The sequence below is a fragment of the Colobus angolensis genome, unplaced genomic scaffold, assembly GCF_000951035.1.
Source record: "Colobus angolensis palliatus isolate OR3802 unplaced genomic scaffold, Cang.pa_1.0 Scaffold1, whole genome shotgun sequence".
In the NCBI taxonomy this organism is placed as follows: domain Eukaryota; kingdom Metazoa; phylum Chordata; class Mammalia; order Primates; family Cercopithecidae; genus Colobus; species Colobus angolensis.
In genome coordinates, this window is record NW_012110918.1 from 2,757,908 (window position 1) to 2,772,104 (window position 14,197).

The 14,197-nt window shown below is 41.6% G+C and overlaps 1 protein-coding gene across 1 annotated transcript in view; it reads right to left on the reverse strand.

The window, feature by feature from the left end:
* HELZ (helicase with zinc finger) overlaps positions 1 to 14,197 on the reverse strand; it is a 172,135-nt gene that overhangs the window by 139,300 nt on the left and 18,638 nt on the right. The window contains exons 4-5 of the mRNA XM_011930768.1: positions 4,335 to 4,562; positions 1,638 to 1,674 (exon numbers count right to left, since the gene is read on the reverse strand). Coding sequence (XP_011786158.1) covers positions 1,638 to 1,674; positions 4,335 to 4,544 — 247 coding nt within the window. The 5' untranslated portion in view covers positions 4,545 to 4,562. The remainder of the gene's footprint in view (positions 1 to 1,637; positions 1,675 to 4,334; positions 4,563 to 14,197) is intronic.

Genomic DNA, 14,197 nt, shown 5'->3' on the forward strand with positions numbered 1-14,197 from the left:
TTTTTTCAGACAGAGTCTCACTCTGTCACCCAGGCTGGAGTGCAGTAGCACAATCTTGGCTCACTGCAGCCTCTGCCTCTCAGGTTCAAATGATTTGCCTGCCTCAGCCTCCCGAGTAGCTGGGATTACAGGTACGTGCCACCATGCTTTGTTAATTTTTGTATTTTTAGTAGAGACGGGGTTTCACCATATTGGCCAGGCTGGTTTCGAACTCCTGACCTCAAGTGATCCACCCGCCTCAGCCTCCCAAAGTGCTAGGATTACAGGCATGAGCCACCACGCCCGGCCTAATACTTTTTAAAGTGTTAACACAAAGGAGTAAGCAGGGGAAAAAAAAAAATTAACTCATGTTAAATATCTCAGCACCATTACCCCCAAATTCTGGATGAATGAAACACTGCATTATTCAAATCGCTGAGCTCTGCAAACAATTCCACCAAATGTGTGTGAGAATGTACAGTGAACTCTTCTCCCACTCACTCCTAGATTCATTCTAGTAAACAGCAACAACCACAAAGAAAAGGATTCCTATGAGTACTCGAAGAGCAAGAATCTTATTAATCTCAATTTCCTGCCTGAAACAGGAAAGCAAGCGTGGTGGCTCATGCCTGTAATCCCAGCACTTTGGGAGGCCAAGGTGGGCAGATCCCTTGAGCCCAGCAGTAAGAGACCAGCTTGGGCAACACGGTAAAACCATCTCTACAAAAAATAAAAACATCAGCTAGGTGTGGTGGCACACATCTGTAGTCCCAGCTACTTGGGAGGCTGAGGCAGAAGGACTGCTTGAGCCTGGAAGGTAGAGGCTGCAGTGAGCTGTGATCACCCCACCCCACTCCAGCATGGGAGACAGAGCAAGACTCTGTCTCAAAGAGGGGGGGGGAAACAGGAAAAATTACTAAGGAGCATTCTAGCTAGTCTCTTCTCTAAGGAAGATCTTCTGATCAAGAAGGAAAGATATTTTAGGAGGGACAGGCCCATCCTTTCCACGTATCTAGGTAAGCTTAACACTTTATTCAACAAGAGTTACATTTCTTAAACTTTGGCCCTTGTGACTAGAACTATTCAAACTTTTTTTTTTTTTTTTGAGACAGAGTCTCGGAATCTCGCTCTGTCGCCCAGGCTGGAGTGCAGCGGTACGGTAACAGTTCACTGCAACCTCCGCCTCCCGGGTTCAAGCGATTCTCCTGCCTTAGCCTCCCAAGTAGCTGGGACTACAGGCATGCGCTGCCACGCCCAGCTAATTTTTGCAGTTTTAGTAGAAATGGGGTTTCACCATACTGGCCAGGCTGGTCTCAAACTCCAGACCTTGTAATCCGCTCACCTCAGCCTCCCAAAAAGTGCTGGGATCACAGGCGTGAGCCACCACACCTGGCCTTATACAAACTTTAAAAGGACACATCATCAATGTTCCCAGGGCAGTGACAAGAACACAAACATTCATGAGTAACAGCAATGTTCACAGGTATGCCCAGCTTAGTGGGAATGTCATCATCCAAATCAGTCACTAGCCCCCACAGTAAGGTGGGCTTTTTAAACATTATCATCACTTTTTAAATTAGCACCCCCCCAAAAAAAAAAAATCAAACCTTAAACATGTTCAGTTCAATAATTCAAAAGAGTCTCACTTTTAAACATACCATGTCTACAATCTTCATCAGCTTGCACATAATTTTTCTGCAAAACAAAAATACAAGATAAAATTAAGTATTTCAAGAGCTGCTTTTAACAGAAATGTTGTCAAAGGGAAACTTGGCTTTGTTTCAAAGTTTAATCATTAATGTTGTAAACTTACTATTCACAGAGCAAAGCTAACACATGTGCCCTCTGAGGATTATAGGGCACTCTACAAATAAACATCATAGCGTACTTCCTAGTCCATGGACCCCAAATCCTACTTCTCACCTTCTCTAACTCACCAGCACCTCCTTCCCCACCAATAGCTTTACTGAGAAAACTGAAGCCACAAGAAGAGAATTTTTCATAGACTGTCACCATGTCTCCCGACTTCCCAGTATACACTCTGTCTTCCTTCTACCTGTTAACAGACATACTATCGTGCTCCTTTCTAAGGTCAACCTACGCCTGTGCAGATCAACTCAGTCGCCTACGCAGGTACAGCAACTCCAGCAAGCCTCCACGACTTGTCCTAAATCATTAATTTTTTGCTTTTGATTGGCTCATTTCTATACAGAAATACAGTTATTTCTCCCATCTAAAAAAAAAAGGTCCCTTGACTTTATCTCTCCCACTAGCTACCATTCCTTTTTCTTTTTCCTTCTCCTTTCTCTTTCTTTTTTTCTCTTTGGTGTCTCTTCATGGCAAAACTCCTCAAGAGTTGTCCATGTTGCTGTATTTCAATTCCTTCCTCCAATTCTCTCCTAAGCTCTCTTTTTAAGCAGACTTTCACCCACTACTCCAAGGAAGCCACTCTCATGAGATCACCAGTGACCTCCACTGCACCCACATGAACCCACACGATTCACATGTGCCCACTCAGACTCATTCTCACGGCTTTCTTGGCAGCTGCTGACACCACTCAACATTTCCTCACTTGGACACACTTCCTTCCTTCACGTGGCTACCACGACTCCTTACTCTCACACTTTCCCCCTTCCTCAGGGTTGCCTCTTTAGGTTGCTTTGCAAGTTGTTGCTCTGCTCCCCAACCTCTTGACACTGTAGCAGCCCAAGACTCGGCCCTCAGTCCTCGCCTCTTCTCTATAATGCTCATTTTCCCTTGGTGATTCTACACAGGCTCAAGGTGTCATACAGCACTTCTGTCCCACACTTTTCAGTGAATCTCTCTCCCAAATTCCATAAGTGCGTATCTGACTGCTTACTCAGCATCTTCAGCTGGGTATCTGAATGACATCTCAAACTCAGTATGTCCAAAACTCAACTCCCACCTTCCCCAACAAAACCTCCTCCCCAGCTGTAGCCGTCTAACCTCAGTTGAAGGAAACACCATTCTTCCAATTGTTCAGACAAAAAGAATCGAAGTAAGTAACTGCGACTGCTCCCCCTCATTCCCTGCGTTCAATACATTAGGAAACCTGATTGCTTCTATTTTCAATGTATAAACCAAAACCTAGTTTTGGTTCTTCTCACTATCTCCACTGCTATCATGCTGATCTGAGCCACTCTGGCATGGATTATTCTAATAGTCTCCAACCTAGTCTCCTTGCATCAACGCTTATCCCTTTACAGTTTATTCTCAGCACAAAAGTTAAACAATTCCCGTTAAATTAGATCACACCACTCCTCTGCCTAAAGCCCTGCAATTAGCTCCCCAACTCACAGAGAATAAAAACCAAAGTCTTTACCATGAGCCAGCAGGCCCCACAGGCTTTAGTCCTCCCACCTCTCCACCACGTGCACTCTATTCTGGCCAAACTAACTCCTAGCTGCTACTCAAGCACAGCAGCCATGCTTCTGCTGCTGGGTCTGTTTCCATTGCCTGCAATGCTCTTCCACCAGCTTTACACATGGCTCAACCCCTTGCCTCTGGTTATCACCTTCTCAATGAGGCCTGCCTTGACCACTCTATTTAAAATGGTAACCCCATCTCTAACCCCAATATTCCCAATCTCCCCTGCCCTGTTCTCCTTTTTTCATGCAGTTACTACCTTTTAACAATTTATGGTGGGGTTTTTTTTGGTTTGTTTTATTTTATTTTTTTTGAGACAGAGTCTCGAAGTCTCGCCCTGTCACCCAGGCTGGAGGAGTGCAGTGGTGCAATCTCAGCTCACTGCAACCTCTGCCTCCTGGGTTCAAGCGATTCCCCTGGCTCAGCCTCCTGAGTAGCTGGGATTACAGGCACGTTGCTACCATGCCTGGCTAATTTTTGTATTTTTAGTAGAGACAGGGTTTCACCATGTTGGTTAGGCTGGTCTCGAACTCCTGACCTCATGATCCACCTGCCTTGGCCTCCCAAAGTGCTGGGATTACAAGTATGAGCCACCATGCCCGGCCAGTGTTTATTTTTTATAATGTTTATTGTTTATTTTCTGTTCTCCTACTAGAAAAAGTATCATAAAGAAGAGACTTTTCTTTCTCTTTCATCAATATATATAACAAGGACCTAGAACAGTGTCTAGTACACAGTACATACTCAATAAATACTTGTTGAGTGAGTGCATAGTCCAAAATGCCCTAAAGTAGTACAATTTTCAAGGTTCAAAAACACAGTTACCTTGCCATCAAAGATACTCAGCAATCACCAGCCACTTCACTCACATCTCGTCGGCCCAGAATTAGCTATTTGTATCGTCCCCACTCAATGAAAAAGGCCATTTTACATAGTTCAGCATTGGCTTATTGACAGTGTTTACTCACCAGTTGCAAAAATGAGGCAATTCTGTAGAGAAGACTCTCGATTTTGATGCGTTCTATTTCCAAAGGACAAGGCCCTGTGAAGTCTGCCATGGAGTACTGGCCTAGAGAAAGAAGGGCCTCTGTGCAGTGCTTGAGGGCCATTTCATAGTCCTGCCTCTTAAGTGATTCACATGCTTGTTCACATGACTTTTCCGCTCTTCTGTCTTCCATGACTCAGGGACAAAAATCCTACAGACAGGGAGAAAGAACAAGAGAAGGTTTTTAAAACTTATTAATTATAAATTCTAGCCCCATTCCTATCTCAGCTGGCTTCATTATCTATGTGAATACTTTCAGCTAGCCTTTTGATCAAGGTCATGGCTAAGCAGCAGCTATTGATGCTACAAAATCTATACTTCTCTTTGATATTTTATGAAGTCTTTACTAAGATTCAAGCAAAATGTCAATCATAAGCCAAGATCATACCAACAATATAACAAATTTACAAATGAGACAAATTTAGAAATGAAATACGACTGTGAATATTGCAAAGTATCCAACAAACCATAAAGGATTCCCTTTCTTAACCAAAGGGACAGAAACGTTTCATATCCAAACCTCCAAATTTCAGTTTCCTAATTTCATTCTCACAGTTCTGTGACCATGATTGCAGAAAACTAAAATCTATACCATGCAGGATTATTTCCCACCAATTAAAAAACTGGTTGGAACTGTTTGAACTGTCCATTAATCAATTCAGCTATATCACTATATATCACTATAGCTATATCCCTAGCTATAAACATTTCTCGAGGGCTAGGCCCTGTGCTAGCAGCAATGAATACAAAGACAGGGCATGTCATCACTGCTTTCAAGAAACTCACATTCTAGAAAGAGAGGCAAAGCACAAATGAACAATTACAAAAAAGACTTACTCCATCTGCCTAAAGGCATGAGCTGATTGCAAAAGGTGAACAGGAGTTCACCATACAGATGATAGAGAGAGCAAATGCGAGCTTTTCAGAGAGAAGAGTTCAAGTGAAATCACCAACAGGAGAAAATACACAGCCTAAACTCAAGGTACAGCAGAAGAGTAAGAGAAACTATGAATGACCTCAAATGCCACAACAAGAAGCGAGGGTTTTATTCCATAGGCAATGGAACAAGATGAAATTTTTTAAATAAGGAAGGAATCTATCAAATATACGTCTGACCAGCTCTATAAAGAACTGGTTAGAAGCAGAAGAAACCACAGGCTTGCCACAGGGGAAGAAATGGCAAGCACTGCCATTAGTAAGAGATCACTAAAATAGTCCAAGTAAGAAATAGCAGGAGTTTACACATTGTTTCTCCCTAGCTATATCACTCATAGCAGGAGCAGTAAACTTGGACACAGAAGACCAACATCCTTTGACCTGACATTCACAATACTGTTACAAACAGTCACTCTTGCTGACCATCTCTGTCAGACTTACAGATTGCTTTCCATGCCTGCATCCACCTTCTCTCTCTCCTGCTCTTCCCTACCTTCCACCTTAACCAGCTGGCTTCCTGGTACTTCTTTGTCCCTTCCGCCTGCCTCCAGCCTACATATACATTCTCTGCCAGCCTTCGCGGCTTTGATAATGACACATGGGCCCTGTCCTCTCCTCACTGTGCTACAGCCATTTGCTGCCAATAAACTGCAGTGCAAGATGAGGGGAGAAAAGGCATTGATGGGCAGCCCATAGAGAGTGGCAAGAGGCAAGATGACAGACATCTGAAGAGGTCTAAGCCCCTTTAGCTTTTGAGATTCTTGGTCTACCAAAACAGTAGAAATAGCTAGGCAATGAGATAAGGAAGAGTTCAAACAGGACTTCAACAGTATCTGTCAGCCTTTGTTCCATACTGGGGATTTACACATGTGGTACAATATAATATTCCCTACTTTTCTCAGTTTGGAATTTTTAATTTTAACACTTTTTTTTGGGACAGGGTCTCACTCTGTTACTAGGCTCGAATGGAGTGGCACAATCACTGCTCACTGCAGCCTTGACCTGCCAGACTCAAGCAATCCTCCTAACTCAGTATCACAAGTAGCTGGGACTACAGGCATGCACCACCACGTCCGGCTAAATTGTTTTTATTTTATTTTTGTAGTGACGGGGTCTCCCTATGTTGCCCAGCCTGGTCTCAAACTCCTGGGCTCAAGCTGTCTTCTCGCTTCAGCCTACCAAAGTGCTAGGATTACAGGTGTGAGCTACTGCACCAAGCCTAAATGAACATTTTAATATAAAAAGAGAAATCTAATTGTGTTATTAAGATAATCTCTCCCCCCTCTCCCCGCCCCTCCAAAAAGAGTACTTATCCTTGGTCTTCTACATGGTTTCCATTTAAACTTCCTCAGGGGGCGGGGGAAGGGGCTGTAATTCCCAGTTTAGTTTAAGGGTAAGGGGATTTAAATATTTAAGTCACAGTTGGTATGTATGCTTCTTATACAAACATATATTGATGTGGGTGAAATCAATTATTCAACAAAAGTCAAAAACAATTTCTCTATCACTACAGCAATGTTGCCCATTAGACAAAGAGTGGCATAACAAAATAATTACTAACTTATGATATAGTCCAGATATAAAATATCAACACTATTAACATTTTGGGCTTAATAACTTTTTGTTGTGGGCCGTTCTGTGCACTGTAGGTTACTTAGCAATCATTATCCCTAGTCCCTACCAGCTGATGCCAGAAGCACATCCCCTGACTTGTGACAACCAAATATGTCTCCAGGAAACATCTGTAGAGGGTAAAATCAGTTCTAGTTGAGAACTACTAACATAGACAAGCACACACTGCGTGCCAGATAACAGCAACACAAGATTCCTAAGTCCATGGATACCAGAGGCCCTAGAATTAGCAAATCTTCCCTACAGAACTCCCAGCTCACATCCAGACAAATAATACAAAAAGAAGTAGTAAGAAAACAAAGCTAATAATGTACCAGCTAAAATCTTTCTTAGGAATGAGTATAGCACAGCAACCCAAAGCACAGACTGGGAGCCAAAGGACCTGCGTTCAGAATTCACCAGCTGCACCACTCTCCAGCTGCACGGCCTGAGGCAAGTGGGTTTACATGGATTATTTCAACTTGCTCACCTCTAAATTGGGAACACAACTAATACCTACCTCCTAGGGTTACTGTAAGGATTAAGTGAAATAATACCTATAAAGTACTTAAAAGAATGCCTGGGACATAAGTGCTCAATAAGTGTTAGCTATTATTATGTCCCTAAAATTCCTTATTTTCACTTTATATAAAGCTTTTTTGGGGGAGGGTGGACAGAGTCTCGCTCTGCAGCCCATGCTGGAGTGTAGTGGTGCAATCACAGCTCCTGTAGCTTCACACTTCGGAATGATCCTCCTGCCTCAGCCTCCCGAGAAGCTGGGACTACCGGTGCATGCCACCACAACTGGCTGATTTTTTTTTTATTTTTTCGTAGAGACAGGGTCTCACTGTGTTGCCTAAGCTAGTCTTAAACTCTTGGCCTCAAAAGATCATCCCACCTTGGCCTCCCAAGTGCTGGGATTACAGGCGTGAGCCACCACACCCAGCCTATATAAAGCTGAAATCACTTTACTGATCTCAACATACAATAGAGTACAAACAATAAAGTATTATTCTATGTAATTACTTTACCTACTTGACAGAGGAATTATTTTCACCTGTTTTCTCCATCTCACTACACCGGTAATGATTACGCAAAGAACAGCCATTGGAGAAATAAGTATATCTGCAAGTCACTGATAAGGATTAGCTAAACCCTAAATCTGGCTGTGAGGAATGATCACAAAGACTACTATCAACATTGATCCCCAAGCATATTAGTCAGAGAGATCTTGATAACATTAATATATAAGTAGAGATTAAGGGCAGAACTATGAATTTCAGGAGCTTTGAGAGGAAATGACTCAATTTATGACCCAGGTGCCTTCCTCAGAAGTGAGTATCTACCCCGATTACCTTTGTTAATCAGGTCCTGATACCTAGTTTCCAAGGTCTACCTGAATCACAGTAGGGTCACCTAGCTGTAGTGTGGAACTCAATCCAATGCATGCTCCGTTCAGCTGTTTTTTCGAGTTTTTCAGAAAACAGCATGACCTTACTGTACCCACTCCTTCTGAAGAAGCTAAAGTGGTTTATCAAGCATAAAAGCAAAACTGTCTGTCAAAGTCAAAATAAGAAAACATCGGCCGGGCGCGGTGGCTCAAGCCTGTAATCCCAGCACTTTGGGAGGCCGAGACGGGCGGATCACGAGGTCAGGAGATCGAGACCATCCTGGCTAACACGGTGAAACCCCGTCTCTACTAAAAAATACAAAAAAACTAGCCGGGCGAGGTGGCGGGCGCCTGTAGTCCAAGCTACTCGGGAGGCTGAGGCAGGAGAATGGCGTGAACCCGGGGGACGGAGCTTGCAGTGAGCTGAGATCCGGCCATTGCACTCCAGCCTGGGCGACAGAGCAAGACTCCGTCTCAAAAAAAAAAAAAAAAAAAAAAAAAAAAAAAAAAAACATCTCAGGCCATGCTAAAATGAACTATGGATAATACACAGTGAGAGATCCAGAAGTACTTCTAAACAAGGCCAGCTCCCAGATACACTTCAAGAGTGTAGCTGACACCCCTGTCTAGGACATATCCATACATCTGCATCTATTGTATGTGATCCTGCTACCTGAACCTAACAGCCAGATTCAAGGGCAGATACTAAGTTGGGTCTCTAAGGATTTTTCCCATGGGGACAGAGTGGCCCAGGGAATGGAAGTCACTGGAGCTGAGTCACATTAAGCACACTAATGTAGGAAGAAGCATCACATTCGCCCATTGCTGAGGTCCACCCCATCTGTCTTGACTCTTTCTCTTCCTGTTAAAAATTATCCAAACTTGGCTGGGCGTGGAGGCTGACGCCTGTAATCCCAGCCCTTTAGGAGGCAGAGGCGGGTGGATCACAAGGTCAGGAGATCCAGACCATCCTGGCTAACACAGTGAAACCCTGTCTGTACTAAAAATACAAAAAATTAGCCGGGTGTAGTGGCACATGCCTCTAGTCCCAGCTACTCGGGAGGCTGAGGCAGGAGAACTGCTTGAACCCAGGAGGCGAAGGTTGCAGAGAGCTGAGATTGCACCTTTGCACTCCAGGCTGGGCGACAGAGCAAGACTCCTTCTCAAAGAAAAAAAAAACTGTCCAAACTTCTATCAAAAGAACATAAAACACTAATTTCCTGCAAACTCCTATCCCTGTGAGAAACACTGACTTGGAGGATGTGACTTCACAAGCAAGAAAGCTGAAATCAGAAACCAGCACTCTAATCCAAATACACTAACTCATCTGATCTGCTGCTGACCTATAAAGAGACTAATACCATGCAATGAACATTAGTTGTTTTGCCACCAAATACCCATTCCCTTTCCTGGTAATAAAAGCCCACAATTTTCCTCTGAGAATTCACCTCCCCCCATCTCTCAGACCACGTGGTTCCTGAAGAGCATCCACCAGGATGTGCGGTGGCATGTGACACTAACTGGCCAATACGAGCCTCACAGTCCTGAACACAGGGATTGGCTCAGGGTAGGACATATGACCCTGTAAGAGCCAATGAGACACCACGAGACTTGCTGAGGCTTCTGGGAAGGAAACTGATACTCCTTCCAGCTGAATCTAAATTCTGAGAAGCTACAGGTGGTTGAATATACCACAGCCATTTTTCTTACAGTGTCAGTAACTGAAGTCTATACAAGAAAAAGCAGAGCTGATTCACAGGGAGAAACTGAGTCCCGAAGATATCACCTGACCCCTGAATCCAGCTCTGGCTAGCTGTGCCTAGACTTCGAAATTAGGTAAGCCAAGAAACTTTTTTCCAGCTGAAGTCAGTTTAGGTTGGTATTTCAGGCAGTTGGAACCAAGACAGTCTTAACTTAGATAATTTGATCAGTACCAAATGAGCTGATAATTTTCTTGTAAAACAGTGTATACACGATTATTAATAACAATGATCATGTTATTTATTACTAATAACAGTAAATATAAAGAGAAAAAACAAGCGAGTATGGGAGACAAACGGCTTAGTGTGATATATGATTCTTCTGTATCTTAAAAATATAAGCCTACCTTTCCATGCCCATACTGCTCACGCAAACACGGTAAACGTTGCTAAAATTCACCAGACTTTCTGTAAGAAGTAGGGCAAGCACCAACCCCACAAAGTGATACAGTACAAGAAGGGCAAGTATTCTCTGTATGCCCAGGGGAAGCGGTGTTATGACAGGAAACAGAGTGACTATGATCGAAAAACTAAGCCGATCTTCCAGAAAAAGGCTAAAACTACAAAAAAGACTGTGCTACGACTTGAGTGTGTTGAGCCCAAACAGATCTAAGAGAATGCTGGCTATTAAAAACATCTAAGCATTTTGAACTGGAAGGAGATAAGAAGAGAAAGGGTCAAATGAGTTCTACGTGTCTTTTTTTTATTATGAAGACAACAAAATCTTGAGTTTATGTTCAAAAAATATTATATATACATATATAAGCCCAAAGCATTTGTTTTAACAACTTATAAAGTTACTTCAGTAATAACAACAAGCTTTTACTGAATGTTCATTGTCGATTACATGTACATAATCTAATTTAATCCTCACAATGACCCTATAAAGTAGATATTAGAATTGTTATTGTTATCATTCCCATTCACAGATGAGGAAACTGAGGCGCAGAGTTAACTTACCCAGTTAACTCTCCCAGTTACACTGTAAACGACAGAAGCAGGATTCAAGTCAAGGCAGTCCAACAACTCCTACTTTTACCCATGACACTGATTCTGAGCCCACAAGCAACTAAGGTTCTAATGCTATTCCAATGGAGTAAAAACTCAAAGTCCAGCACTCCCAAAGCACCAAATGTGACAGTAAAATATCATCTTTTAATTCTGAAACAGAGTTAACATAGTTCTGCATTATAAAAAGTATGTCTGTGTTAATAACCACAACGTTAGTGACTACCATTTCAAAAAATGTAAACACACACACACACACACACACCCCTAAGCCAATTATCTCCTTGGTTAAGCAAAAGTCCTATGTGTCTCAAGATGAAGGAGTGTATTAATTAGTACCATCTTTCCATAAAATAGTAACATTTGCATCCTTCCACAAAAGTCAACTTTCAGAGAGTATCCAATCCCTAAGTTACTTTTTACCACTTTTATAAAACAGAAACTTGTTCTAAAATTGATTCATCTTACCACAATCTGACAAAAGAGAAAAATTGATAAATTTTACCAAAATTAAACATTTTTGTACTATGAAAGGCACTGTTAAAAGAATGAAAGACAAGCTAGAGACTGGGAGAAATTTTGTGCAAATCACTTATCTGAAAAAGGATTCAGGTCTGAACATATAAAGAACTCCCAGCCGGGTGCGGTGGCTCACACCTGTAATCCCAGCACTTTGCGGGTGAATCACCAGGTCAAGAGATCAAGACCATCCTGGCCAACATGGTGAAACCCCATCTCTCCTAAAAATACAAAAATTATCTGGGTATGGTGGTGTGTACCTGTAATCCCAGTTACTTGGGAGGCTGAGGCAGAAGAATCACTTGAACACAGGAGGCAGAGGTTGCAGTGAGCCAAGATCGCACCACTGCACTCCAGCCTGGCGACAGGGCAAGACTCCATCTCAAAAAAAAGAAAAAGAAGAAAAAAAAAGAACTCCCAACAGTCAACAAAAAACCAAACAAAATCTGGGCAAAAGATTTCAACAGATACTCTGCAAAGAGGATATAAGGACAACAAACAAGCACATAAAAGGATGTTCAATGTTATTAACCATTAGGGAAATGCAAAACTAAAGCCATGATTAGATACACTACCTACCTATTAGAATGGCTAAATTAAAAATAATTGATAACACCAAGTGATGTACAGTAATTGGAACCCTTATACATTGCTAGTAGGAATATAAAATGATTTAGCCACTCTGGAAAAAGGGTTTGCAGATTCTTATAAAATCAAATACACACACTACACTATATGACTCAGCAATCCCCTTTGCCCCTCAGATACCACAGAGAAATGAAAACTATGTTCACACAAAGATCTGAACACAAATGTTCCTAACAGCTCTATTCATAATTGCTAAAAAGTGGAAACAACTCAAATGTCCTTTAATGAGTGAAGAAACAGATCTCTTTGTGATATAAAACTACTCAGCAATAAAAAAGGAACAAGCATTCAATATATGTAATAACATGAAATAATCTCAAAAACATTATGTCACATAAAAGACCCCAGTCTCAAAAGCTGACATATTGCATGATTCCATTTATACAATCTTATTCTCAAAAAGATGAAACTATAAAAATGAAGAACAGATCAGTGGTTGCGAGCAGGTATAGGTTGGGTAGTGGTAACTATGAAAGAATAGCATGAGGAGTTTTTAGGGTGATGACACTGCCCTGTATACTGACTGGGTGCACATGTGTTAAATTAGTAAAACTGTATAGCAAAAAACATCAATTTTACTGCATGTTAATTTTTATGATAATATTGTAAAAATTATTTTTAAAATATGAATCTGAAAGTCACATTTGACTTTTTTTTTTTTTGAGACGGAGTCTCACTCTGTCGCCCAGGTCAGAGTGCAGTGGCGTGACCTCAGCTCACTGCAACCTCCGCCTCCCAGGTTCAAGCAATTCTCCTGCCTCAGCCTCCCCAGTAGCTGGGACTACAGGCACCCACCACCGCACCTAGCTAATTTTTGTATTTTTAGTAGAGAAAGATTTCACCATGTTGGCCAGGATGGTCTCGATCTCTTGACCTCGTGATCTGCCCGCCTCAGCCTCCCAAAGTGCTGGGATTACAGGCGTGAGCCACTGCACCTGACCGAAATGATTTTTTAAAACTAAAAAGAAGGAGATACAGCGGGATAAGTGTATCAGAAAACCCATGCGGGATAAGTGTATCAGAAAACCCATGCACTTCCCTTCCTGCATATGTAGGTTTTAGAGGCAAGAATGGAGCCTCAGAAAGAACCTCTCCAAAAGGAACAATGATTGAGCTCACTTGGCAAAAAATGTAGAATACTTCTGAAGAATTCCATCATAGCTAGATGGCTGGTCCAGAACCAAAAGTAAATGCTGGAAGAAAAACAAAATCAATCTTTCCACTCCAAACCTCTGTCTGTGACAGTAAGAAGAACCACCAGACCACCTTGAAATCAAGTCATGAAATATAATTTCATTTTAAAAATCAGTTATATTCCTCAAATTAACTTCTCTTGTTAATGTAGTTATAGTCTTCTTTGATCTCAAAAAACCAAATCCTTTGTTAACAGAGAGCCTTTAAGCAAAAGTAAACTGACCAAATAGCAAGAGACCACAGCAGAAACTAAAATTTCTTCTATCTAAACTCAAGATGATTTCTGCATCTCTGTCTTATACATTTGCCTATTAGAAAAAATATATGCATCTACCACATAATTAACTTAGGTGCAATGAATTAGACTGCATTTCTAAAGGTTTTAGAAGACTGACGAGTTAACGTTAAACAGCATCACTATCTCCTTTGACAGAAATTACTAACACCCGTAATTGGTTCTTAATCAGACCCCAAGATATCTTTACTTATTAGACTATATAAACAATAAAACTTAAAGGACAAATATAATAAAATGCACATTTCATTATACAACAAAACAAAAATTTAAATCAGAAGAATTGCTAGAAAAAACTGGATATCCACATTTCTTAAGTTAGCTATTTGCCATTAATTCTTCTAATTGTTTTCCTTGTGGAAATCTGGTTACTAATGTGAAACTAGAAAGTAAATACACTTTGGGAGGCCCAGGCAGGCAGACTG